The following is a 27,867-nucleotide window of genomic DNA, read 5'->3' as shown; positions in this document are numbered from 1 at the left end:
TCTGATGACCTGAAACATCATAGAGAATATGTGGATAGACTTTAAACAGGCTGTGCAAGGGAGGCAACCCAAGATTATCCACAAGCTTTCTGCTAAGAAATGTGTGAAACGTGGCTGCAAGCTGTGATTTCTGCTAAAGGGGCCTCACTAAAGATGTGTAATGTGTCACAGCTTTTGTATAGGCTACATTTATATTTTATGCTATGAAGGAGCAAGTAACTGTATATCAGGACATGCAGAAAATATTGTTTTTGTGTAGTGTGTACTAGTTCAAGCTGAGGTCTGTCATTTGGTAAAAAATCCAACCAAAAAATGCCCCACCACCTCCTTCTAAAGCCACTCCCATAAACACAGAAATGGCAGTGTTACAAATAGAGTCAGCAAGCTGCAAGGAGTGAGGTGCCCAAGGCGTCATATTGGAACATCATCCACCCTCCTCGTGTCTCATTTACATGTAAGAAAACACCCAACAGATACACAGATGTTCACTCTGGTTTGCATTCTGGCTCCATCCAGCCTCTCATTGTTAAAAAGCATTCACCACCTCTGTCTATCTTTTATGCACCCCTCTCCCTCAAGCCAATGCATGTGAATTCTCTGCGCATACATGCAGTGTGTGTGCATGGGGGCAGTAAGCCAATCATTACAGTCAGTCTGAATGAAATGGTGGGATTGAGTTTTTACAGTCCTGCTGCCTATATAGAACAGGAATCTTTTTATTGTGTTGTCAGAGCATTTAATTTTCTGATTGCTATTGGGGTGAAAAGAGAAAAATCACCCACTCTCGTCAAAAAGTGACCAAATGTGTCACTTCAACAAAGGTGCCCAACATCTTACGTAGAACTATATATAAAGAGTAGCTGTTTTTTTCCTGTGTGGTAAAGACAAATAAGTGTTTAATTGAACTGTTTATTGTTGATGTTAAAACGTAATCACTACATTTTCAAATAATAATAAATCTCCAATGTAATTGTCAATCATGTGTTCATTTATTTCATAGATTCTGCATCATAGTCAGAAAAAAATCACAAAGGGTCCTGATAAATGTACTTCTGAGCATTATTTTTTGAGGCATATCTTTCTAGTATGGTTCATTTTGACAATCAGGCAGCCCTACATCCTCCCTTAGACGCCCCCAGCCTTGTCCAGGCCAGTCTTGGCTGATTGCCTCTATTTTGACCATAATACTCTCCCCGAACAGCCTTGTATTACACAGAGTCACATATACCGGTTTATTTCCAGACTCCACAGCAGCCCTAACTATGTTCCTTTACTATTGGTGATGGGTCAGAAACATTAATCAGAATCTATTAGGCATCCTTGAAGCCAGATGAAAAGATTCTCCAGTCCTGCAGCTATCCAGAGCTCAGAAATCAATGTTTTAGTGAGGGAGATACATTTTTTTCATGAGCAGGTAAAAAAGAGCTATCATTGCAATAAGCAGGTGCTCACCTGTGAATGCAAAGTATTGAATTTTGAATAAATGACATAGCCTCTTACCTTATCATCCAACTTTTTGGCACAAAATGAGAGTTCCACATATCCATTGTTGCCAGAAATCTCCTCTGCATGAATCTAGGGAAATAACAGAGCACTTCAATTTAATGCTTGTTTTTTCTTTGTAGGTATTTGGTTGTTAGCCAGGTGGCCTAGCTTTATTTCTACTGTAGATACAGTAGATTCTATATATGAGCTATATAAAGTCTTGGTTTGCTTCAATAGCTAGTATTTCTTTTGTAGTATCTCACTACTGAGTCATTTTGAAGGAGGTATATTTTTAAGATATGGGTCAGCTGCTTTTATTTCACTGCCAAATGCAAACAGGATAGAAAAAAGAATTAAAGTACACTCTGTAGGGGTTTTTTGACTATTTTTGTCAATGTGAGACAGTGAAAGTTAAAAAAAATGTAATGGATTTTAGTGTTTTCCGCCAAGCGCATTGTTAATAGGATTGCACAATCCAACTGGCTGGCACATCAGATTCTCCTACACCCAATTACACACTGAACTTGCTGTAGTTCCAGTTCTGTTCTGGTGGAGCCAAACATATTTTGTGGTCTCTTCATTCACTCGACTTCTGTAACTGCTTCATCTTGATCAGAGTCCTGTTGGGTCAAGACCATACCCAGAAATCAATGAGCATAAAGTTGAAAACTAATAACTTGTTTTTAGACTGAGGGTGGAAACCAGAGCATGAAGAGGAAACCCCCACAAACACGTGTGGACCTGGAACTTGAGGACCTGAAAGCAAATCCAGGTAAAGAAAAATCTCAGCTATTAGCATCTGCCACAAATTTCCATGTCAAAACATTTTAAAAAATCCATACTGTAGACGGTAGGCATTGACAGCCATAATCTATTTGATGTTTTCCCCACACTCCCCTCCCATACAGCAGGTGGCAGTATGTAGATCATTAGTTGTAATAATAGCAATAAAAGGGGCACTGGAAAATTTCCCTTATTTTCATGTCTCTGTGTTGAAAGGTATGTTAGTTGTCAGTACAATCTTTTGTTGTAACATGAAGAAGATTCAGTGAAGAAAACCTTGATGAGCTTTTCCCCTAGTCGCTTTTCCACCAGCACAGCTACCCCACGAAATGTAGCTGTGATGTCTCAAAACCCTGTCTCTAACAGGAATTGGGGGCTTTGAAAACCACAAAAACAGAGGTTGTGTATTTATTGTTTTGGGCTTTTTTGTACTGAATACTGCTCTGCAGACCATTAAATAAGCAGGTTTTGTGCTTTGCTACATGTCTGGCTCTTGCTGGAGATTTTTCGTACCTACTCGGCTCACCTGAATACACGAGTGACTGGGGACAAAAAAGTGCCCAGTTCTATGTACCAGATACTAGATTTGCCTGGGGGAGAAGCAAAAAAACAGAGCAGAGGCAAGTAGATACCATGCAGTGGAAAAGCGCCATAAAAATGACAATGGTGCAACCCTTAACAAGATACAGCAGTTACAGAGAATGGATGAATGAATAAATAATGAATGAATGATTTAAAGAGGGATCACTCCTACATCTTTTTTAGGGGGATGGGATGGACTGTTACCCAGTTTTATCCCCAGTTTTTATTCATTGAAAATTCCTCCCACAAGCCACATCCCTCCATATGATGCAATTCTACGAAAAATGTGATAGTACATGCTTCATTTGAGACATATGGATCTAGCCAACATTTCTTTCCAAACTGACTAAAAATATAATTGAATCTCAGTATTCTTGGAGGAGAACACAAATTCTATTATGTTAGCTAACAGACATCCACACTGGCTAAACCTGTGCTGGCAGCTATGGGTGCAACTTAAAGTAGCTGAATTCAGCTCATATCATATAGCTTGTCCACAGACGTGCGGACATATACTGTAAGTCAAATTAACATGGAAGGAAGTTTCCAAAGTAAAATGCTGCCTAGGGCCTACTATGGGCTTGTCTGGAGGATTTGGTGAATGCTAACGTAAGGCGTTTGGAACTGCCCAGTTGTAGCTTTCAAAAATTTGTGCAATTTTAGGAAGCATTACAGAAGTCGTGAAAATACAGGAAATATGTCAATAACTTCCATTTCCAGCAGTCTAGCTGACTAATCAGCCACACATTATCCCAATAGGTCAGTCATCCCATTCCAGAAACACATTAACTTTTTTTTCTTTTTTTTTTTACGTGAACTAGGCCACTGGTCTGAAAAGAACCATAAGGCTGCATGACATTTTTCTAAGCAGCTGCTATCACACGCACCAGCAAATCTCCTCCAAGCAGCACTGTCCCTGGGTCATTTTAAGCCAGAGAAGGAATGCACCAGAACTGCAAATTCAGCCATACTTAAAAACATAGTCAAAGGCTTGTAAAAGGCTGCTATATGACAAAAAAAAAAACCTCACAAAACCGTTAAAGAATCATCTTCATTCAGATAATCTGCTGGGGTTGCAGGTGGAAGCTCCAGTTCCATTCCAGTTCTGCCATTGGCACTAAGCTACAGAACCTGAGATAATTGGAGCAATTCACCTTCCCCTCCCGAACGCTCTGAAAACAGCCTGACTCGCATTCATATCTATTAACACATTAATTGAGGGCCTCGAAAAACACACCTCTGCAGACAGTGTTCTCTTTTCAATAGTGCCTTGGCCTGACAGATGGTGTTTGCTCCTTTTTTTCCCACTCCCAACCTCCACTCCATCTCTCTGTTTTTGCCTGAGGTACTTCAGCCTATTCAACCCTTATTAAACGTTTTGTTTTGTTTTCTATTTTCTGTAATCTCCTTGTGATGAATAATTCAAGGAGCAAATTGTAGTAATGGTGTGAGCTACAGAAATGTACCCACAAACTATTCTTCTACAAAAACGACAAACTGTATAATGTTTGTCCATTAGTGTGTGTGTGTGTGTGTGTGTGTGTGTGTGTGGGTGTGTGTGTATTGGTCACTTCTCGGGACCAAAAAAGCACATCCTGACTGTTCTACATGTTTTTATGCCAAAATTAAAAGCAAAAAATTTTAGGTTAAGGTTGGGGTTATGGTCAGGTTTAGTGATAAGTACCAACATTTGCCATAACATCTATTCAAAGTCCTAACATTTATAGTGGAACCAACTGTGTGTGTGTGTGAATTGTGAAAACACAATAATAGCAGTTTGTAAAAGTGTAACTTACTGTAACAGTTGATTTTCCTGCATATTTTCCGTATTTCAGCAGCAGAGGCTTTGTCATCTTTTTCTGAGCCACTATCTGTTGGACAGATTCAAAGTGCAAAAAAACAATGCGTTTATTTAATTTAAGAGTAAACTTTTGATCCTAAATGTCTGTATTTTCACTCACTGGTGACTTTATCAGACTCTCCTGTGTACAATTACATACTGTAGCCCTGTTATCGTGTGCCATTCACCAGTCAAGTTTGTCAAAATGTAATCTGATTAGTGCTGACCAGGTTATTTCCTGAAACCATTTTCAACACTGAATAAACCCAGATCTGGTGTTGTTTGTGGTTCTGATGTATGGTTCACAGCGAAAGTACCCAAAATCATCAGTCTTGGGTCTGGAATAATTTGAGGGGGATTTGGTTTGATTGTTTTTGCCACCTGTCACTGTAGAAGCATGTGTAAACATTAGTGGGTTTAGTGGGGCATGATGAATGGTTGGCACTGATACCTCTAAATGATTTCTTGACACAAAGATTTGGTTCTGCTTGGGATTTCACACATGCCAGTGTCCCTGCTAGGCTAGCAACCAAAAATATCCAGCCAAGAGCAGATGTCTGATCAGAAATCTACTGCAAATGGACAGCTAACAAAACATTAACAGGTGGGGTAATTGTGCACCAACAATGTGAACCTGTAAAACATTTTTCTAATAAAGTGGGTAATGAGAGTAAACACAAAATTAAAAATACTGAAAATCTGACCTGGCCAAGGGTGCACTCCACACCCCCTAGGAAGTCATCATCCCGAGTTCCAATGCTGTGGGTCCCATGAATGTCGTAGACTTCAAAGCGCAGCTTCTGCACCTCCTCAAAGTAGTAGTCCAGCATTAAGACCTTGGCAAAGACTGGGTTCAGGTTGCTCTTGATCACCTCTGTGCGATCCAGCTGAATGTTGAAAAAAAGAGAACGTACGGGTCAGTCAGAAAATCAGCCAACAGCCACATCAACAGAAAATATTCTTTTTTAAACTGCTCTGACCTGTGAATTCTGAATGAATTCGATGTAGATGTGAGCTTGTGCTAAAACAAGGATTACTGGAGTGGTGAAAAGAATGGAAGCTGTAATAAATGCAATGAATGCACTTCTTTCTCGGCTATTAAGTGTTCCCGCTAGGGGTCACCACAGTGAATCATTATGATCCCAATATTTGGCCAGTCAGATGACCTTCCTGATGCAACTCTTCCATTCATCTGAGGTAGGGGCCAGCGCTAAGAGTGCACCACCAAGTGGATCCCCTGTGGCTGGGACAAACAAACACTACACTAATAGACAATTTTACATAGCCAATCAACCCTCTAATGTGCGTATTTCGACTGTGGACATGGGGAGAACATTCCGAATTCATCACAATGACTTTAGACGAGGCTTGAAACCAAGTCCAGAAACCTGGAGCTGTTTGGCAGTGACACTAGGTGCAGCATCACTATGTACCCAAAAGCAACAACTGGACTAAATGCTGAAAAAACAATATTATATTTAGTTGTTGGGGACTTAGTGTAATTGCTTATGAACTAGAACAAATTATTTGGAGCAGCTGCACATGAGCATAAGATCACCAAGCTCAGTGCGAAGCGTCGACTCGGAGTGGTTCTCAAAATTTGCCTGCAATGTTCCTCTTTTATAGACATACACTGTAGATAGAATATTTTCAAGCCCCATGACTTCAGCACACACGTACAGGTCTTTTGTTTCCAGACTCCACTGGAATTCATTTTAAACATTGTAAGTCATACAAAACTGCAACTTCTTAAAAAAAAACAATATCAAAAATTAACTTTACAGTGCAAATATTACAGCACTGTGCATCTCATACATTTGGCTTTCTGTGCCTCCCCCTGCTCTGTAGCTTCCCACTTTGTGAGCCACCAGGCTAGAGAGGGGATGAATGTAATGAAGCTTCTTCTACTACCTTTGAGTGATTTTTGGATAAACAGCAAAGAAGTAAAAACTGTTATGTAATTAAGAAAATTGAACAAGCAGGTAGCCACAAACATATGTGATGTAGCTCTATGCTCTAATAGGTTTGACACAGCATCAGTGAAGCTAAGAGCTCTCGCACACAAATATCCACACACAAACACAGCTGAGCAGATCATGGCCTTCCCATCTCCCCGAGGGTTTAGTCATCCATCCAAACTTACATCACCTCCACCCTCCATAATGTTCATATGGGTATATGAAAAATTCAGCCGAGCTAAAAGTCATTCTGAAGTAGCGTTATTGTGTTAAGTCCTAAACCCTAATTGTGCTGCTCCTCTGAAGTGCTGTGGGCTCCATGGCTGAATGCAAATGAATGCTTGTGTTGTGTGTTATCATGTAATTTATCACTATATGAGAGATGTAATCACAAAACGAAAGTGAATCAAGCTTGCTCAGTTATAAGATTAATACACAGGCCTCCTTCTCAGTTTTAAATGATCTGTATCAGTGCCGCAACAGCATCAATGTTTTCTTTTACCCATTTTCTCCCCATTTTTGTTATTGCCAATTCCATCAATTAGCCAAGACTCCCCATTCACTCACAATGATTCCAAGCTGGGAGAGTGAGACAAGCACATGATTCCTTTTAAGACATTGAAAACTAGCAAACACTTGTTTGTTTTTTTAACGAGCCATAAACAAACTTCCACAATTTAAACAAAATGGACAGCTTAACACACTTGAAGGAGAATACTAACTGCCCAATTTCCTTTTCCTCTTAAATTAGTATCACAACATGTTATTTAATGTCAACTGGAACCATTTTCATTTTGGAAGCTTGTCTACTGGCTTATGGTGTCACAGATGTGACAGAGCTTGGAAGATTTAGCTCCTCCCACACGTCATATTACAGTCAGTCCTTGTAGGATGTAACTACAAAAAGCAAAGATATGTACAACATTCAAACAAATATTACATGCTTTCTACTATCTTTTAAGATAGGAAATTGTTTATCCATAGTGTCTCACCTTATATTATAAAATTGTACAAGTAAATATTATATAATTTTCTCATTACCATCTCTGGGAAACAGGAGATTAAACATTTGAACCTCACACTAAGAATCCCTGTTCATTAAACTAAATTCAGCAGGAATGACTGATCCTGGTTGGGATTATTCCACGGGTTAATATCCTCTAATATATCATTATGTTAGAGGACTGTCTTTCTGCAGTAACTGATTAAGCCACCAAATACTGTATATTTATGTTGCAATATTCATGCTGAAATTTTGCTGATTAGATTGCACATTTCTGAGAGAGAGAGAGAGAGAGAGAGAGAGAGAGAGAGAGAGAAAGAGAATCAACTGTCATTACCCAAAAGCATATCTGAAAAGGTCATTTATACATCTCTGCCACAGAGTGAACAGGAGGAGTCGATGCATGTGAGCGGGTAATCAATCTCACTAACACCAGAATAGTGTCAGTGTCAAAGGCCTAATGTGTCTATATCACACTCATCAGGAAGAAGGAACTATCTCCATTAGAACTGTCCTAACAGAGCCTCACCTTCTCCAGCTGTCCCTTTAAATACATGTAGTCCTTGAAATACACACAGCACTGGCATAAAGAACATTCTAATATTAACCTTACACAAATGGGTTAAACCAATATTGCCATTGAAATGTTCAGCCTTATTCAACAGTCAATCCACATACCGGCATGATTTTGTAAAAAACCACCACAGACAGACACAGGGAGAATAAAATACCTCCCAGATATTGACTAGATGTGGCACCTGGTAGGGCTGTCACAGTGAAACAATTTCCTGTGCTGTGTTTAATATGTGATATTACCACCCCAAATTAGTTAAATCATCCTGATTTTAATTCTACCCTCGTTATTGTCACATGGAACTGACCTAAACTGTTCCTTTTAAGGCTGCTCCATGACTCAGTGTTGGTGGAGGCTGTTGGTCTCCAATAGCTGGATTAAAGGTAGCTAGATGATATCTCAAGTTTTGGATTTCCCTGTTTTACAGCGTCCTTTCAGGTACAGATTTTGCATATCTCCTCTTCTGAATTGCCTGGCTCTCCCTTTTAATCTGGTTTAAAGCTCCCAAACTGTCGAAGTTGCATTTGGTTTTGTGACTAGGTTTGCTGCCATTTTTTAAAAACGAAGACTGACACTTAGCCACTCAGATGACAACAGTTGGTAAAAATTACACTCGTAACCTTTTTACGATTTTTAAAAAAACAATTTGGGGCAATGCTGATGTACTGTTTGATCCTTGTGGTATACTGACCAAATCTTGTCACAGATGTTTAATTAAAAAACTGTGTTGATTTGTGTGCAGTGGAAGACATCAAGGACACAAGGACGTAAAAAGGTTTTTATATAAAATTATGAGAATTGTGGTCAAACACTGGGTCATTGTGAGGTCACTATTTCTCATTATTGATGTTATAATTCAACACAAAAGAGACGCTTAATCAACCAGGATTTTGTCTTTACCCCGGTGGCTTTTTTTTGTGCAGTGGTGCAGATGCAGCGGTGGAAAGTATTTGATGTGTGATTCCCTGGGGGCCATGTTGGAGAGAGTTTACACAGCATATTCTCATGTGATCTGAGAGCCCCAGGGTTATGTAAAAGAAGGGAGTGAATTAATTAATAAATAAATGTGGCTCAGCTTCTGCAGAATTGTCAGCAGTCCCTAAAACACTTGTGGTAGCACAAGTGTATGGTGACGAGAATGAAAAATACAACAGCGTGAGTAAGAAAAAGGAACATAATATGTATGCGCGTGTGTGTGAGAGAGAGAGAGAAAAAGAAAGAGAGAGAGAAAGGGAGAGAGAGAGAGAGACAGAGAGAGAGAAAAATATGAAAGAAATAACAGAGGAGGAGCTGGTTACAGACAATACAATGTGAGTGGGTTTGCTCCAACTCTATTTAGCAGTCACTAATGATTTACATGACAATGGTACCTCTCCATTGAGAAACTGTGGAAAAGAGTAGACCACCTAATGGTTCATATCCTCTCTGACCACACCCTATAATTTCCCCAGGAGAAAAAAGCTGTGAGCTGTAATCCCAGCCTTGCACGGTTCGCTAAGGGGCACGGCAAAAAATTAGCGCACCCAACTTCCTCAGCGCTGATACAAATGTGCACAGACCCTACATATAAGCATGAAATATATATATATATATATATATATATATATATATATATATATATATATATATATATATATATATATATATATATATATATATATATATATATATATACACACACACACACACAAATCACACTCTCAGTGAACAATGTCTCACAGCCCATCCTCCTACAAGCATGCATTCTTGGACTGTGGGAGGAAACCCACACATAAAATCCTAATAGAAAATATCCTAAACTGGGGATTGAACCCAAGAATCCCAGGAACATGGAGCCGTGTTGCAGCAACACTACCTGATTGTATTAGATTATTTTGGCCAATATAAAATAATTGAGACACTTGTGGTTTGTTCACAAACATTTCATTAATTCATTCATTCACTCATTGTCTGTAACCGCTTATCCAGTTCAGGGTCACAGTGGGTCTGGAGCCTACCCAGAAGGCAAGGAAAGAACACACCCTGGAGGGGGTGCCAGTCCGTCTCTTTATTTACTTTTTTTAATTACTGTAAAGATTTCTTTCTCAGAAATTCTGATCTAATTTTATTTAATTACAAACTGGATTTTTTAGGAATTATTATCAATCTGAATCCTAGCGTGGTCACACTTTTTTGTGTGTGATGTCATAATATCCTGGTGTTTGTGATGTAATAACACTGTACATCTCCCACTGCCCCACACGCTGACTTAAATGTGTTTGACAGTATGTTGGGAAGCAGTCCTGATGCTGTAAACGGTATTGTTCTGTTGTGTGTTTGCAGTGACAGAGCTCTGGGAGTGACTCAGTGGCGTGAATCATGTGCCCACTGCCTGACAGCTCGTAGGTTCACATCTAAACCTGGATGTAAACACACAGAGACTGTAGGCCAGTGATGGCATAATTATGGACTTGGAATCTCATGCAAAGCCACACAGAGCACGCCGCGCACTAGTGACGTGACGCAGAAAAGACGCCTACATCTCAGTGTAAGCTGGAACTTACATATACATCGCTCTGAGCACTTAAGTGTAAAAAGCAGGAACACTAAAACTTGAGTCTGCACACAAATGCATTTAAGCTCTTGCAGCTGAAGATAACAGCCATATCCTGCACATGCAAACATCCCAGATCTTTTCAAGGGAATAGGACAAAGTATAATCTTTTTTTCATAGGACTGCACTGACTGAATTCATATGTACATTAAAATAATCTACAGATGTGTTCAACTGTAAAATGAGATTCCAGGCCTTAGCGCTGCAAATGAAGCTCCTGTGACAGAAGACAGGATTTGAAACAATATAACCATGGAAAAAACAGAAAATATGGAAATCTGAATTTGTTTATGTTACAGAAATAATACAGCTTTATTACAGGAACCTTCTTTAATACAGTCTCTCTGTTCTTATATCATCACTATCGGACCAAAATTGTCAATTTATAGATCATGTATGTAAAAGCTTTCCATGTAATTTTTGACAGATCTCTAAACACTGTGAAAAATGAATAGTGGTTTTGGTGGTAAACTCATTAAAATATAGACAAGTTCTGACAATTCTACAGTTTTATTCCTTCTTTATACAATTGCACTAACAACTGTATATTTAATTACTATAAGATCGAAGGATTCTGAGCCACTCAGATTTAACACACCCACACACACTCATAATTTTGTATCTGTGAATTGTGGAGACATTGCATAGATTTCCATTCAATTTTGTGGAGACATACCATTAACATTTCTATAAGAAATACTAGTTTAACCCTAACACCAACCCAACCTTAAAATATGTCTTCACCTTAAACTGTAATCATTTATAATGTGGGGACCAGCTGGTGGCTCCCACTAAGAAGACATGTCCCTATAATGTGATATATCCCTGGTACACACACACTCACACAAAACATCTCCCAGCACCTAAAAACAATCCATCTTATTGACCACACGCGGTGTCTACTATTTCTCATGACTAATCTCCACGGTGGCCTCACCAATCTGGCAGAAAAACAGATTCAGAGACATCTCTTTCTTTATTCATTGGTGATCCTAGAGTCTGATGAAAAGCTTTGAAGGAACAAGGCCTTGTTACTCATAATAACAACTGTCAACTAGTCTGGCAAACAGATCGAAAAAAGGAGAAAAAAAATGAGAACAGTTTGTTGCTTCACTGCTACATCTCTTGTGAACAGCAGAGGTGCTTTAGGGAATGTGTCTTTTCCTGCAATCATCAAATTCCCCTGTTTGTTTTCTCCCATGAGATCAAATCCTCAAGAGACAGAGATGCTCCCAGCTGCAGCTAACGGATCCTGTAGTGGTTTAATGTTCTAACTGCTTCATCACACCTCATTCTGCTCTGGAAAAGGTCTGATTATACAACGTGTTGTGTAAAGTGTTAAAAAATAGAAGAAATCACTTAAATGTACAGTGCCGAGGCCCTCAGGACTGAGAATAAATGGGCTGTAGTAATATTAGCTTCTAAACACTTTTTAAAAGAACCACTTTCTACAATTTTTTATAAGGATACACTTTATTTAGCCTGTACCCTGGACAAATGATATCTTATTATGTGTAAATATCTTCAATACTGTGTGTGTTTATAAGATTTGTCATTACATTTTAGTAGGAATATTTTATGATTGGGCGGCACGGTGGCACAGCAGGTAGTGTCGCAGTCACACAGCTCCAGGGGCCTGGAGGTTGTGGGTTCGATTCCAGCTCCGGGTGACTGTCTGTGAGGAGTTGGTGTGTTCTCCCCGTGTCTGCGTGGGTTTCCTCCGGGTGCTCCGGTTTCCTCCCACAGTCCAAAAACACACGTTGCAGGTGGATTGGCGACTCAAAAGTGTCCGAGTGTGTGAGTGAATGTGTGTGTGTCTGTGTTGCCCTGTGAAGGACTGGCGTCCCCTCCAGGGTGTATTCCCGCCTTGCGCCCGATGATTCCAGGTAGGCTCTGGACCCCCTGCGACCCTAAACTGGATAAGCGGTTACAGATAATGGATGGATATTTTATGATTATTAAATCTATTCCCGCTCTGGGTGACTGTCTGTGAGGAGTTGGTGTGTTCTCCCTGTGTCGGCGTGGGTTTCCTCTGGGTGCTCCGGTTTCTTCCCACAGTCCAAAAACACACATTGGTAGGTGGTAGGAGTGAATGTGTGAGTGTGTGTGTTGCCCTGTGAAGGACTGGCGCCCCCTCCAGGGTGTATTCCCGCCTTGCGCCCAATGATTCCAGGTAGGCTCTGGACCCACCACGACCCTGAACTGGATAAGCGGTTACAGATAATGAATGAATGAATGAATAAATCTATAACTTAAACCCAGGCACCCAAGCCCCTGAAGCTGTGAGGCAGCGACATCCCCTGCCACAACACAACCAGCCAAGACACCCCAGCATGTTTCCTTTTTTTTTTTTTTTAGGTAATGGATTTTCCACTACTAGTTCAACTACTGGTGCCAGCTCTAAATGAATCCAAACTGTAAAAAAAAAACAGAAAAAAAAAACAGGAAACAGCGATATGTAACCTCTCTGCATGAATCCAAAAAGAAGAGGTTAACCCCTACGCTGTTTCAGTGTGAGTCAGCACACTCCCATGACACTGGTTATTTTTGTTTGTACAATTTTGATTTGCAGAACATTAAAACTTACCTTAAATTTTACCTGTAATTCTTGTTATTAAGTCATATTTGGAAGAAATTCTTAGTTCTTATCTGTAATAAAACAATGAATATGAAGTAGAGATCAAAGGTAGAGAACAATTTCCCTACATTCCAAAGTCAACATTAATCCTGATTTAAAGTTATTCCTACAGGAACAGAAGGGATACAGGTGAAGCGTATTTCATTGTTTAAAAACATTCTATTTCACAATATAAAAAAAAACAAATGTGAATATAAAATTCTTAAATTTTTAGGAAAGGCAGAGCTTTAAATGGCCTTAGTACATCTGTGCGTGCAGGACATCACCAGTTTCTCACACTGCTCCGGTCTGATTCTATTGCATGCTTCTCCCTGTGTTTTCCAAATTAACTGTAGTGGTCTTCTTTGCCATATTATTATTATCCATGGTCTTCCAGAAACTTTTGATGTTCAGATCACGACTCTGACCTGGGAGTATTTCAGTAGTAACAGTTTCACCATTTCTTTAAATTCAAATGACTAATATTGTCATGTAGTATATTTTTTAATCTTCACCTAAATCCCTTTGATGTTAGGAAAACTAAACTGGGATCAGCAGTGACTTTCAAATGAAGGAAAATGTAAGTTCAAGTGAGCAAACATTGAACCTGTATTTCTCAATTTAATAGAAAAAAGAATGGTAAGAAGTCATGACCACTATAAAACAAAGCATGGAAAAGAAAGACTTGTTGCTGATATTCCTTCAGGATCAGTAAGTGTTATCTTATCTTTTGATTAAAACAAATCAAAGATGATCAAGGGAGTGCCCTGAGGAATTGTGGCTTTGAAATAACAAAGCCCCAGACCCATGGTCCTCTGGGCTTGTCAATCATTTTCATACTGTGTCTGCCAATTATTTGTTGTAATTGTTTTTTCACAATATTAAATAAATGTCTCTTGGCCTGAACGTATGGTTCTTGCTTGAACATAAACTTCTCAACACTTGAAGGAGTTTTAAATAATCAAAACTGATTCTGCTATGGCACTGTTCCAGAGAACCTCTTTCTGGCTTCTTCACTTTTTGCTTTACTGCATATTTCGAAACATAATAAAATCCTTGAAGGTTTCCTCTCCTTGTTTCAGTTGTTAACACTGATACACTGATGATATTATCTCATTTTTCTGGTTCGATTCTGTTGACAATATTCGTTAAATTGGATATTGGCCAGTCTGCCTCTTGATTCTCTTCTAGTTGTGTGTAATTTCTGAAGAGCCAGGGCTTTTATTGTCCAGTCAAAATGATCACAAGTAGTAGTTATTTTCCCATTATTCTTGGCTAACAGAACAGATATTTAGTGAATTAACTGATTAAAAGACTCATTCCAAGCAGCACTTACTCAAACAAATGACTTGAAATACGTTCTGCAACAAATTTCTGCATCACTCAGTTTTTAAAATGCTGCCACAAAGAGTTCTTTAATAACGCCATAGAAGAATCACTGTTGGTTTTCTAAAGAACAAAATTATAAGACTGTCTGGATGCTAGCTCATCCAACATTTCTTTAAAACTTAAGGAAATTACAAGGAAATTATAGTAAAAGCTTGTCTTATTGAGGTTGTACAATAGATGTTGGGACATTTCCATAAACATTCGAAAGCACTCAGCCTTGGGAGCATCAGTAAGTTCACATATCGATGGATGGTTAGTTCTGGATTACAAACATCACTCCAACTCATCATGTAGATATTAGGATAAGCTCCATTAATACTGAAAAAACTGTGAAATTAAGCTCTTATGCAGCTGACCCAGAGTGTCCGATTTCATATAACGCTTTTCTATGAGTTTTATTAAAGGACCTTTACCTAAGACAAATTGCTATAAACGAATCAATATTCATTTATTATTAAAGAGTTTTTTTACCTGCAGATATAAATGGTTCTCTGTCATTTTGCTATGGCATCATGATAAGAATTCTTGGTACCTTTATTTTAGGAGTTCACTAATTACTGTATGTGAGAGTTTTTTGAGGTTTTTTTTCAATGATTTTTTGTTGCAAAAGCTTTGAAAATGTTTTGTCACTGTTTATTTTAAATTTTGGATTTTAAAAATACCAGCAGCACTTCTTCATTTTGTGAACATTCATAACAGACAAATGGACCAATAATTATTGGACCAAAGAGTATCTCTGTACATAATCATATTTCAAAGCTAAGAATGTGTTCACTCTTTCTGTAAATTCACCATTTCAGATAAAGTTTTGTTACGATAGCCAAACAAAGATTAAAAGGCCTTTCCTGATAATGGAGCAAAAAAGAAACAGACATTGTCTAAGCTATTTCTATTGCTTATACTTATTTATATTAGTTTTGTCATAATTGCATAAACGTGCTCAAATATTTTGACGGTATGCAGTTGTGGCAGGTTAATGGAAGAGTGGGAGACAACGAAAGTGTGGTGTGGGGTGGATGTTTTTTGCAGTGTCTCTGTGTGATCACAATCCTAATACTGCTCTCTACTGGGAGGGTAATTTGCATACATTATAATAGATTTCAACCCACCACTTTTTAACAGCTCTGTGTTGGCACTGTCAGAATGAATCATCTTCCCGCAGTCGGGAGACAGTAATGCATTCAGTCTGTAAGTTCGTCCAGTAACTACTGGGAAGGACTGTCTCTGTGTAATCACCTTTCTCTCCATTCCATTCACATGTCCGTATGTCTTTATAAATCTGCTATCAAATTGACTGCAAAGCATTATAGATGTCACTGAAGAGACTTGAGGGATGGAGAATAGCTGAGAATTTCATTTGTTTCTCATTGGACACAGAGATTGGACAATAATTCATTCATTCATTCATTATCTGTAACCGCTTATCCAGTTCAGGGTTGCGTTGGGTCCAGAGCCTACCTGGAATACACCCTGGAGGGGACATTGGACAATAATGTAAATATCATTTCCAACTGTTCATTATTCCAAGCTGAACTCACCTCTGTTCTGTTTCTGCAGTGCACTGGGAAATTAGGAAGTGTCAAAGATTTGTACATATACCTAGTAAATGCATTATTTTAATGTGAAATATGTATTGTCACATACATACATACCATTGAAATGTGATGATCTGGAGTTGCACAAGGGGGATAAAGTCCACCCCCAGACTCTCAGGCTCTCAAACGTTGGATATTATTTGTCTGAATATTTGAGGACCGTCCAACACCTCTGATATATAGTAATCCAGAACGAGTCATCTAACAGCGCCTGGCCTTAATAACACTCATGTGACTAATTGCCATTAAATCCTTACAGAAACGTTTCAGAGCATCAAAGTTCATTGCAAACATTTCTGTGTAGATTTGCCAGGTTAATCTTAAACTCATGGAATACACCACTGCCACAGCAGGGTTTGAGTCCAAAACTAGACACCACTAATGCGTATTCCAGAAAGCTGACCTGGCTGCATACGTGGACCACACAGTATGCTTAAAGGCTAAGCACCAGCTATATGAAAATGTCAAACAAATAAATACAGTGGAATTTGAGTTCCTAAGTTGTGTTTATTGATAGTCAGAAAACATGTTATTTCTTACTAATTCAAGGAATAAGGTTTAAAAGAACCTGTTCGGAAACTCTAATAGGCGTCTTGCCTGTGACGAAGATGGTGGACAACAACTCTAGAAGTTGAACTTAATTTAATACAAAATGACGAAAAGGTGTGTTGTTTTTGACTGCAATAATTCAATGTACAGTGGGACATCTGTGCACAAATGGCCCAAAGATCCCAAAATATCCAGAAAATGGACCAGATTTGTCAACTTTAAACGGGCACTTTGGAAAGGACCATCCTCTCACTCCGTTATCTGTAGCTCATTTCACTGGCACTTTTCCAACAATATGGGCATGTAAGGACACCAACGAAAGGTGTTCAAGAGCCTCTGTATACATGAAGGTAAACAGGGTAAGGACACTTACTTCGCCTGTTTTAGTTGGTGTTAGTTAACGTTAGCTTGACTCGCTAAACTCGGTGGCTCAGATTATACTCGGCTACGTAGCTGCATTACAGAGGTTTATAGTGTCGGATGAATTTGAGTTCGACTTCGATCACATTTACAAGAATAACGGTACCTCTAAATTTGAGTTTAGCTTATTGCTAGGCTATTGTCATGAATAATGTTTGTTATGTAGCTAGCTAGATACTGTCATAACAGTCAGTCATAACGGTGTTTTACCGCGGCGTTGTTCAGCTGTTGTCCACCAGTGACGTCACGGTTGCGTTCAAGAATTTCCGTAGCGAGCTCGGGTTTTTCAGTCAATTTAATAAAATTGTCAATTTTAAAGCAAATTAAGCAGCTAATTTCATTTTAATTCATACTTATATATGTCAGTAACTAAAATTATGTGAAATATTCATGGAGGTCCATTAAATGGTGCTTAGCCTTTAAAGTTTTGTGGAGACCTGCTCATCCAGCTTCCACACTTCTGGAATGTCTGTGCACTAGATCACTAAGAACAACAGTGATGTCAGGTACAGATGTTGCCTGTTTAGTTCAGGATCACATTGCAAATATTTCCATTAGAACTGGATGAGATTCCATCACTTCTGAAAACAAAGTTGCTTTAATCCAACGCTCAGGGTCTCTATACACCTCTAGCCTACGCATGTTGTTGAGCATGATAAGCTTAGGCTGCTCGTTCTGTCAGTTGATGAAGGTTTTTCTGTGGAGATTTTACACACGTTTGTCAGCCGTGGGTGCACTTTAAAGTAGTAGTGTCACTCATGAAGGGTGTCTATGCATTTTTAGACATTGTATTGAATTATAGTGCCAGAAATGTAAAGACCTTTCTTAGAAGCCAACATCTAAGCCAAGATGCATGTCATTGACAATCTGTTCTATCGTTCCTTCTGTTTAATCTAGTACCCTACAAAAGGTATCAGTATAAAACAAGAACAGAGATGGCAGCAATTCTGCTGAGGTTGAGCCGGAGTGCCGTCTCTCAATGGTTTACTTTGTTCTCTGTGATGTGCTACATGACACAGCTGCTGGAATAATGGGGCCAGGATTAAGATTTCATCCCTCAGCCTGACACGTTCCCTCAGACAGCTCCCCCTTAACTCGCAGAGCTGTCTTCAGCCCACAGCTGGGCTTTCAGATAATGTTTTGCTTAACGTGACTTCTTTGATATGAAAGAACGAGGGTGGGCTTGTCTTTCGTTTTTGCTTCTGCAACCACTCTGGCTTTGTGACAATGCTTCTTGTGGATTCATTCACAAAAAAACACTCACACACACACACACCCCCACACACACAGAATCACACACTCACGTCTAGTGCACCTGCTATCCAAACACTCAGGATTAGAAATGGAGCCCTACTCCACACTGGAAGATATGAATTTCCGTGTAATTCAATGGCTAAGATGTAAAGAGTCATACAGAGATGTCTGGAAAGCTTTATTGCAGCGCAACCCGCAAGTTCAGGTTACTTTACAGTGGTAGTGATAGGAACAAGGGGTCATTAATATAGTCATTTTATTTACTATCCACAGCAACCATGAACCTAAATGTATGTCGTCTGATTTGTATATGTAATGGTGGCAATAGTAAAACAGCATTACAGTGGAATTATATATAATAATTAGGCAGTGAATTGATAACATATTTGTCTAATAGCTTTTTGTGATGTAGCTTTTAGAGGCATTACACATCTGCATTAGACAGTAATGCAGGTGTCTCTTTCCAAGCTTTACCTCCCGTGTAAAGAAATCAAACTGGGTGACTTTTTCCAGAATGGAGTACTTCACATCAAACCTTTTGAAGACATTTTGAAATATTACTAAAATGTCCCTTCACAGCCACACAGCTTGGACAAAACAAACAGCACAGTAATTCAATTACCCCAAACTGCAACAGAGATATGCACCGTATTATATTACAATCATTTATCTGTTAGAGTAGTGTACCCAGGCTTTAGAGTGAGAACCTTGGGCTGTATGCAACACAATACATGACTTTCAGTTTCCCTTAATCTTCATGACATGAGGAAAAGGTCACTCTTACCTCGGTCCACTGGCCTTGAGCTTGAACCATGAGAATGACGCAAGGGTCAGACTTGTTGAGCGTGTCTCGGTCCAACAGGGACTTGCAGGAAACACGCAGCTCCACTTTAGTGACACAGGCAGCAGGGCCGCTGATGCCAGCCACAGGAGAGGATGCTTCCTGTGACTCACTCATCTTTGGTCAGAATGGAGGGATGAAGACCAATCAGAGCGAGGGGTCAGGGCTGAGGAAGGCTTTTGGTTCACAAAATAACAGCTTTCAAAGAGAATTCAGAGACCTTCACTGGGCAAACAGACGCTAGGTGTAGTCATCTCTCTCAGCTTGGCTATGGTTATGGTGGACTTTTCCAGAATGAGCATATGGGGTCTTTCGAGCCTCACAGGAACAAAGGGAGACTGGAGAATGTTCAGATATGATCTCGAGTCAGTGCCCTCCTCCACATGGGACCCTAAAGAATAGACCATATAATTATTAAAAGTTATGAGTATGAAAATTATATGATTATTTAACATATTCCTCCACAGTTTTAATAGTTTCAAGTGATTTTATCCAGAAAACTCTTATTTAACTGGCAGATCATTTTGCTATTTGAAGATTATCTTTAAAAAAAAAAAAATATTAACATGAATTCTTAAAATGAATCAGACTTTCTAGAAGAATAAGACATTTATTGCATACAATGCACCAATACACAAAGCAAGACTGGTGAAAGATTGGTTTGATGAACATGAAAGTGAAGGTGAACATCTCCCATGGCCTGCACAGTCACCAGATCTAAATATTATTGAGCCACTTTGGGGTGTTTTGGAGGAGCGAGTCAGGAAACGTTTTCCTCCACCAGCATCACGTAGCGACCTGGCCACTATCCTGCAAAAAGAATGGCTTAAAATCCCTCTGACCACTGCGCATGAATTGACGCTGTATTGGCCGCAAAAGGAGGCCCTTCACCATACTAATAAATTATTGTGGTCCAAAACCAGGTGGTTCAGTTTCATTGTCCAACCCCTGTATATATTGATTACTTGTATGTATGTGGAGATACATGATTGTCCAAAGAAAATCATGTATCTCCATTTTTGTTGACTTTTAGTTTATTAAATTACGTAAACACAACACTTGTCCTTCACACTGTGATGATTGGACCAATAGAAATACTCCAAAATACTCCATTACTGTCCATTGAAATTTAAGAATGTTATTTCCTTCTCCTGTAAATTTGCTACTTTTGAGATACTTGTTTTCCGTTGTACAGCAACAGTATATAGGTTTATATATTAATTAGATTATTCCACTTTACATTTATAGTTATAGCATTCAGCAACAACTATTATCCAGAGCCACTTATCATGTTACAGAGGTATCTAACTGTGGTGTTAGGAGTCTTTCCCTTTGACTTTTATTGGTGTAGCTCTGTCTGTTTACTCAGACAGCAAACTACACTACACCAATCATTCCACATATCATTGTTTGCAGTATCCAGTGCTTTAACCTTCTACCTTTATTACTAGGGTGATGTTAGCAGCATTTTTAAACAAGCTAAATATGAACACCTGCAAGCGCTCAATCAACGTAGAGGCACATTTATTACACATATTGCACGGTATATGAATTATGCAAAATAATATGTAATTTATTTTTGTCAGACATACATGTAACATGACAGCTGATTGCTAAAACTCTTTTAAAAATGTAATGCATAGCTGCAAAATGTCAAAGACCACCCTTTCCATTATTGAACATTAAGTACAAGTCATTCATTTTTCATTTTTTTCATCCATTCATTCCTCTTCTGTAACCACTTTCATCTTTATCAGGATCATGGCTGATCATGAGCCTGTCCAGAATTGTGCGCCACAAGGCATACTAGCACTGTCTGTGGTTAGTTTGGTGTGTTCTCCACATTTCTATGTTCGTCTGGGTGCTCCAGTTTTCTCCCTCAATCCAAAAACACACGTTGTGGGGGTTGTCAGTGACAATATTTAAATTTGTCCAAAGCAGTGAATCTGTGATGTCCTGTTATGGACTACTGCCTTTTCAAGGAGTGTTCCTGCCCTCATGTCATGACCTCAGGGTAGGCTCCAGACCTCCACAAACCCTGATCAGGATGAAGCGGATAAAGAAAATAAAGGAATGAATGAATGAATTAATGTTCTGAAAATAATGTAACTAGAAATAAGGAAAACATTACTGTATCTGCTGAAGCTTTGTGAAATTTCCGTTTCAGGGGGCGTGCCCCTTTTTTTGTCCCTGAGGCTGGGAAATGAATAACAGGTATTTCACAGGTCACCGTGACTGTGAAGTAAATACATATTAACAAGGTTGCTTTCTGAATTTTGAACACAAATGTGATATTAAAGCATGCTATTCTGTCTGTGATAGTAACCACATTAATGCAATAATCGTGTAAAGCGTTTTCCTTAGTGAAGCAGATATGAATGTTAGACAGGATTAGGCTCATCTTTATCTCATCATATTCAAGCGAGTGAGGAGGTTTGGACAGCGTGTATCTGACTTTACTGGGCGGCTCCTTTTAGCTTCAGCAGCAAACGACACCACTGCTCTTTTCACCTGTCAGTGTTGGCTGGCACATTTCTATATTTTGGCTTCACAACACCCTGAACAGGAATAGCCTTAAATCCAGCTACTGAGAACCGCGAAACAACGGCAAAGAAAACAACAAAACCGCTAACAAAGCGAAGAGAGAGAAGCGCGCGCTCAGTACAGCGCGTTCCAGCAGCGCGGCGCGCACACGTCTTCCCGCGCTTAACGCCGACTTCACAGTTAAACCCGGTGAGCTTTAACCTACACCGGGTTATATGTCCAAAAGTGTTTAGACACACCTTATAAAGACGGATTTCTGCCCCCATGGTTGACTCGGGCGCTCAACTGTGCACACTGAGATGACAGTCTCACAAGAAATAAAATGGAACAGCTACGAGACTGACGTCACCACGTCAATGCAAAGCGTCAGATAGAAGACTCTAAAGCCCACGGTATGAGTAAGTTTCTTTGGGCTGCCATCCTTACCGCAATCTATACTTTAATACACAGACCTCTCCCAGGGACAACTCAAGCCTTAAAACATAACATGCCTGTGTGTTTTGGCTTGACATGGCTTGACTGCGGTTTTAAAGACAGTCTCACACAGGCAGATTCCAACAGCGAGGGTTTCTTATGTCACATGCCTAAAGAACTGTCAACTGACAGCGCAGGGCTTTTGAGCTCCAGGCAATTGGCGTAGTGGGGGGTAATGGCATATCCATAGATCCACACGTACTGAACCATCGAAACAGATCTAAACTATTTTTAAGGAATCAGGTTTTGTTTGTGTGTGTTTGTTTTCTTGAAAATATATTTTAATTGTAACATACAATTCTCATGAACAGAGAAGAGTTTAGCGGTGGTGTTTAACCCATGACCAGAGGTGGACTTTAAAACCATTTGGCAATATATATATAATCAAGGCAAAACATGTAACATGTACTTTGAAAGTTTGTGTATACCGGCATTTGATTATTTTCCCAAGCTGTGATGAAATACCGGGGTCAGGATCTAAGACTGATAGCCCACTGTTGTTCTGTTGTAAACTCTGCCCAGTCCTGGTTTAACGCACATGAGCGCGTTCTCTCATTCATTCAAGCGCCATCCTTCACCATTCAACAGCTCTCCATCACTGACTCAGCTCCGCTCCGTAACCCTGCTCCCTCTCACACAAACAAGTTCAAAGTTAACAGTTAAACCTTAAAGATGAGCCGAGGAACAGAAAACACATCCTTGGTTCGAAGCACTCAAAATGGGGCTATGTTACTTATAGTAGTACACCTTTTGACCCCAGTGAGAATCGTTTTCACAACAGGTTTCCCATCAGAAAATATTATTCAAACGGGTCTGTTTTATAACCCACTCAAACGGTTACTACACCATTTTTTTTCTAGAGCGAGTGAAGCCTACTCTCTAATATTCCATGTAAATAAAGTCTGCATTCATGTGCATTGTTGCTTCCCCAACACAAACACACCGAGATAATAAAACACCCTCCAGCAGCAGAATTCTCAATACAACTGTCTCTGGAATAACTCAAATGAAAATCATGGAATTATTTTTTTCTAAGCTCCGACAGGTCTTACCTTTTTGCAAATGTTCCCTCCACGTCTGCTAAATATGTTCCGAAAGTGATGTGCAGTTAAGAGAGACGGGGAGGTGTAGAGAGAGAGAGAGAGAGAGAGAGAGAGAGGGAGAGAGAGCGAGCGAGCAAGAAAGCGAGAGAGGCGTTGTTACTCCTATTTCCACCAGCATTCTGACAAATCCCACCTTCTGAGCGCTGATTGGCTGCTGGAACTGACTGACAAATATAGTTAAAACGCTCTCTCTGATTGGTCAATAGTTGAAATTCTAAAGCAGTTCACCAATCTTCAATACAGAAAATAATTGGGGGGAAAAAAGATTGAGGAGTGTGAAGTTTGATCAGAAAGCTGATAGTGATGCTGCTGCTGCTACTGATGATGATGAAGATAATTCATTTTAGATTTTAATAACATGCGTGACAAAAATGAATAAGCATTTTTTTGCATGATATAAATGAGAACATAATCTTTATGCATCATCTGAGTAGCATGGTAACATCAGAAAATAATTTAAAGCAACTAATCATTGCCTTCTAAATGTATATACAAACTTCAGCGACTTTAATGTGCACACTATGTAAACACATGTTCACTTGTGTACACAGATTGTATTTTTTCTTTACCTTAAATCACCATGCTCAATGATAAGCATGGACTAGAGTGTAAAACCCTTTAACATATGGGTCTGGAGCAACAGAACTGCATTATCTGGGATGATGTTGCATATTTTAATACCGTTATTTAGTAATAATCATCTAACATCACCAATGATCCCTTGATCCCTAATGAGAACAAAGCACCATTAAACTCTGCTAGTGCCTGTAATGAAAGTAGCTGATCATGTCCTTCTCTTTATGTGCACTGTAAATAATTTGAAAGGATCTATAATTACATTCAGAACTGCCTTGAATTCAAAATAGTAGCTGCAGTCCTTATTTATGAAAAAATATAGTAATAGTCACTTGCTTAAACTGTCATACTTTTAATTGAATTTTGTAATCTATAATTATCCTTTGAATAACAATAGATTCTGAACATAGTTATGTGACTTATTTGTGAAGTGTTTGTTAGATATTCATTCATTCATTCATTCATTCATTATCTGTAAGCGCTTATCCAGTTCAGGGTCGCCGTGGGTCCAGAGCCTACCTGGAATCATTGGGCGCAAGGCGGGAATACACCCTGGAGGGGGCGCCAGTCCTTCACAGGGCAACACAGACACACACACACACACACACACACACTCACACCTACGGACAATTTTGAGTCACCAGTCCACCTACCAACATGTGTTTTTGGACAGTGGGAGGAAACTGGAGCACCTAGAGGAAACCCACGCGGACACGGGGAGAACACACCAACTCCTCACAGACAGCCACCCAGAGAAAGTAAAGGCACGGACGTTTGTTAGATATACCAAGTAATAACCACATATTTCTAGTACCATGCCCTTTACTTACACTGTACTTATTTTATCTTAAGTCTTACATACTCTGTACTTACCCAGTTATTAGCGAGCTGTAATATAAAGTTTTACCCAGTTTTCTTTGCTCACTTATTCATAAATGTCAACAATTACACAGGAACACATGAAGAAAAGCTACTGTTGTTTTCCTCTGAGGAGTAAAATATGAGCAAACCACTTTTTCTGTGGGGGCTAGCATAAATACTAATATACCATCAGCCTCCAAACTAGCTATCACCTTAGCAAAAAACATTTTGAAGTAATATCTTTTCAGTATATTATCTGACAAATAAACACCCATTAATACTTTACATTCTGCTCCTGTAATAGTGCCTGGTGACTTTATGCTCACTTGGAAGAGTAAAGAGTTCACTCAGTTGGTGTTGGCTTCAGCTGCGGAGGACACCCTTGAGTACCATTACAACAAATATTGAGAAGGTAAGAAAAAACATAAAACTAGAACCTTCAATACAAGGCCGATTCAAAAAGCACAGTTCAGTTTACCTGGTGGCAAAGGTTCTGAGGAAAAAGAAGTTGTAAAAAAAATCAGCTCAAAGTTATATTCAGTGGTAAATGACTGATATACACACGAGGTAGCAATTGCAGATCATTCTTTTAAGCACAAATAATCATCTGAAAGGGGAATATGATCTCACTCTTCATGTGTAGTCTTTACAGCACCATGATCCAGGTATAGTAGAATAACGTGTTATTAAAATACTCCATCTTCATGTCATAGTCTGATGCATTCTTTATGAAGGTGCAAGTGGTTAGTAGTGAAGGAAACTGCTTTATTTATCACAAAAAACCCTGCTTGAATTAAAGAATGCCTCTTTACAGGCTCAAAAATAAAGGTTTTTAAATGGCATTTGGCTTGTAGGGTTACATTATCAAAAAAGGTCCATCCCACGTGGATGCATTCAAAGTTTCAGTAGGGAAGAGCTTCTCAACCATTAGGTTGTGAACCACAAATGGGCACTGTCTAGTGGTCCATAGTGGGTTAGCAATTTTTCCTTTAAATAATTTAGGGAATCATATTCTCCACATAATTTATAAAAATGCTTTCAACTGATAAATAATAATAATACAAGCCCTGCAGCACTGGCACACAAAGCTTTCTGTGTTTACGTCCCTTGCGCTTGAAACAATACAAATTTGACACCCAAAGTTTCAGTTATTCACTTACAAGCAACTGATTGATGTAAAGCGCAATATCACATCCTTGAGGAGAAGTCTATAAATGTGACTAAGTACATGAGCCTTGCAAATAGGGGTACAGTGTCAAATAAAATGTCTTAAATGTCATGAGAAATACTGCCTCTACTGCAATTCCTAACCAAGGCTGAGTGAGTATGTATGAGATTTACCACAAGGACCATGGAGCTTGGAGCAGCCCTCACTGTTGCGAGACCATGCCGCCCTCCAAAACTTATATTTTATTTTTTTAGAGAGTTTATAATATTCTTCACAAATGATCCCTGGCCAAAAGGTACTACCCATCAACCACCAGGACAAACACCAAAAAGAAATCAGGAACAATAACACAGTGTCATTATTGAAAGGTCAGTAACAACCACTTTTGAAACAATCCCTATGTATGGGTTAGTGTTTGAGAAACAACGCTCTTTGTGGTGCAGTTCCAGACTCTGAATGAGTCAGTAAGTGAGTAAAACCAATTTTGACCAGCAGGTTTGAAATCAGTCAGAGACATTAAGTGCTCCAATTTCAGATGCTTCTACAAATCATTCCAAGTTGATGGTGTACTGTAACTAAAAGCTGCCTGTACTTACATCGTACCACTGGAACATCAAGTGTGGTAATGTGGTCATTTCAGGTTTATAATCTATTGCGGTGGAAAGAGAAGCCACCTCGTCACAAATCCAAGTCTGGGTGTGTAGGCAGCTGCAAAGACTAGGTGCCAGGGGAAAAGTGAGAGATGGACCACAAGCTGCTTGTGAACTGATGAAAACATGAGAAGAAGGGAGAGGAGAAAGACTTAAGAGAATACTGAAGTGGTATGTTCTTAGTAATTATCAGAATCTTAAAAAAGAAACTCCCACCTCTTTTTCCAAAGCTAATCCCCCAAAACACATGATTATCCACTGCCTGACTACAGCTGGAGGAGCCCATAAGAGAGAGAGAGAGAGAGAGTGCTGGAGGAATGCTCTTTCATTTTTTCTTTATTTAGCAGTGCAAGCTGCTGTAGGTATCAACTGAATTTTTTTCTGCCATTTTCTTCAAATAGATTTCAGCAATGTGTGTGTGTGTGGAGACATGTGAAGTAAGTAGACAGGCAGGTACGTCTGAATGAAATCACAGGATGGGTGTCCAGCAACTTCCACAGTTAACAAATCTCTTTCTTGTTCATTCATTCATTGTCTGTAACCGCTTATCCAGTTCATCATCATTGGGCGCAAGGCAGGAACACACCCTGGAGGGGGCGCCAATCCTTCACAGGGCAACACACACTCACACATTCACACCTACAGACACTTTTGAGTCGCCAATCCACCTACCAACGTGTGTTTTTTGACTGTGGGAGGAAACCGGAGCACCGGGAGGAAACCCACGCGGACACGGGGAGAACACACCAACTCCTCACAGGCAGTCGCCTGGAGCGGGAATCGAACCCACAACCTTCAGGTCCCTGGAGCTGTGTGACTTTTATTATTTCCAAATATATATATATATAATATATATATATTATATATAAATACACTGAAATAAATATTTCAGTGAAACAAAAATACTTGAAAATATGGAGAAAGCATCTATTGGACAATTTAGATGTTTTATGTGTAACGTTACATTTACATTTTCATTATGTTTCATGAATGTTCCTTCAACTTCCT

General features: G+C 39.3%; 1 protein-coding gene across 2 annotated transcripts in view; it reads right to left on the bottom strand.

Annotated features, from left to right (window-relative positions):
• The window catches only part of cpne7 (copine VII), a 55,805-nt gene extending 32,176 nt beyond the window's left edge, over positions 1 to 23,629 (bottom strand). The window contains exons 1-5 of one of the 2 annotated variants that reach the window (XM_066647238.1): positions 23,554 to 23,629; positions 19,427 to 19,874; positions 5,395 to 5,577; positions 4,647 to 4,721; positions 1,501 to 1,575 (exon numbers count right to left, since the gene is read on the bottom strand). In XM_066647238.1, the coding sequence (XP_066503335.1) occupies positions 1,501 to 1,575; positions 4,647 to 4,721; positions 5,395 to 5,577; positions 19,427 to 19,600 (507 nt within the window). In that variant the 5' untranslated portion in view covers positions 19,601 to 19,874; positions 23,554 to 23,629. Of the gene's footprint in view, positions 1 to 1,500; positions 1,576 to 4,646; positions 4,722 to 5,394; positions 5,578 to 19,426; positions 19,875 to 22,266; positions 22,344 to 23,553 lie in introns of those variants that run through there. The other variant, XM_066647239.1, reaches the window with a different exon arrangement.
• Between the last annotated feature and the right edge of the window lie 4,238 nt (positions 23,630 to 27,867).

The sequence above is a fragment of the Hoplias malabaricus genome, chromosome 16 (genome assembly GCF_029633855.1).
Source record: "Hoplias malabaricus isolate fHopMal1 chromosome 16, fHopMal1.hap1, whole genome shotgun sequence".
Lineage (NCBI taxonomy): Eukaryota > Metazoa > Chordata > Actinopteri > Characiformes > Erythrinidae > Hoplias > Hoplias malabaricus.
Note: the sequence above shows the minus strand (reverse complement) of the source record. Positions and strands in the feature narration are given on the sequence as shown.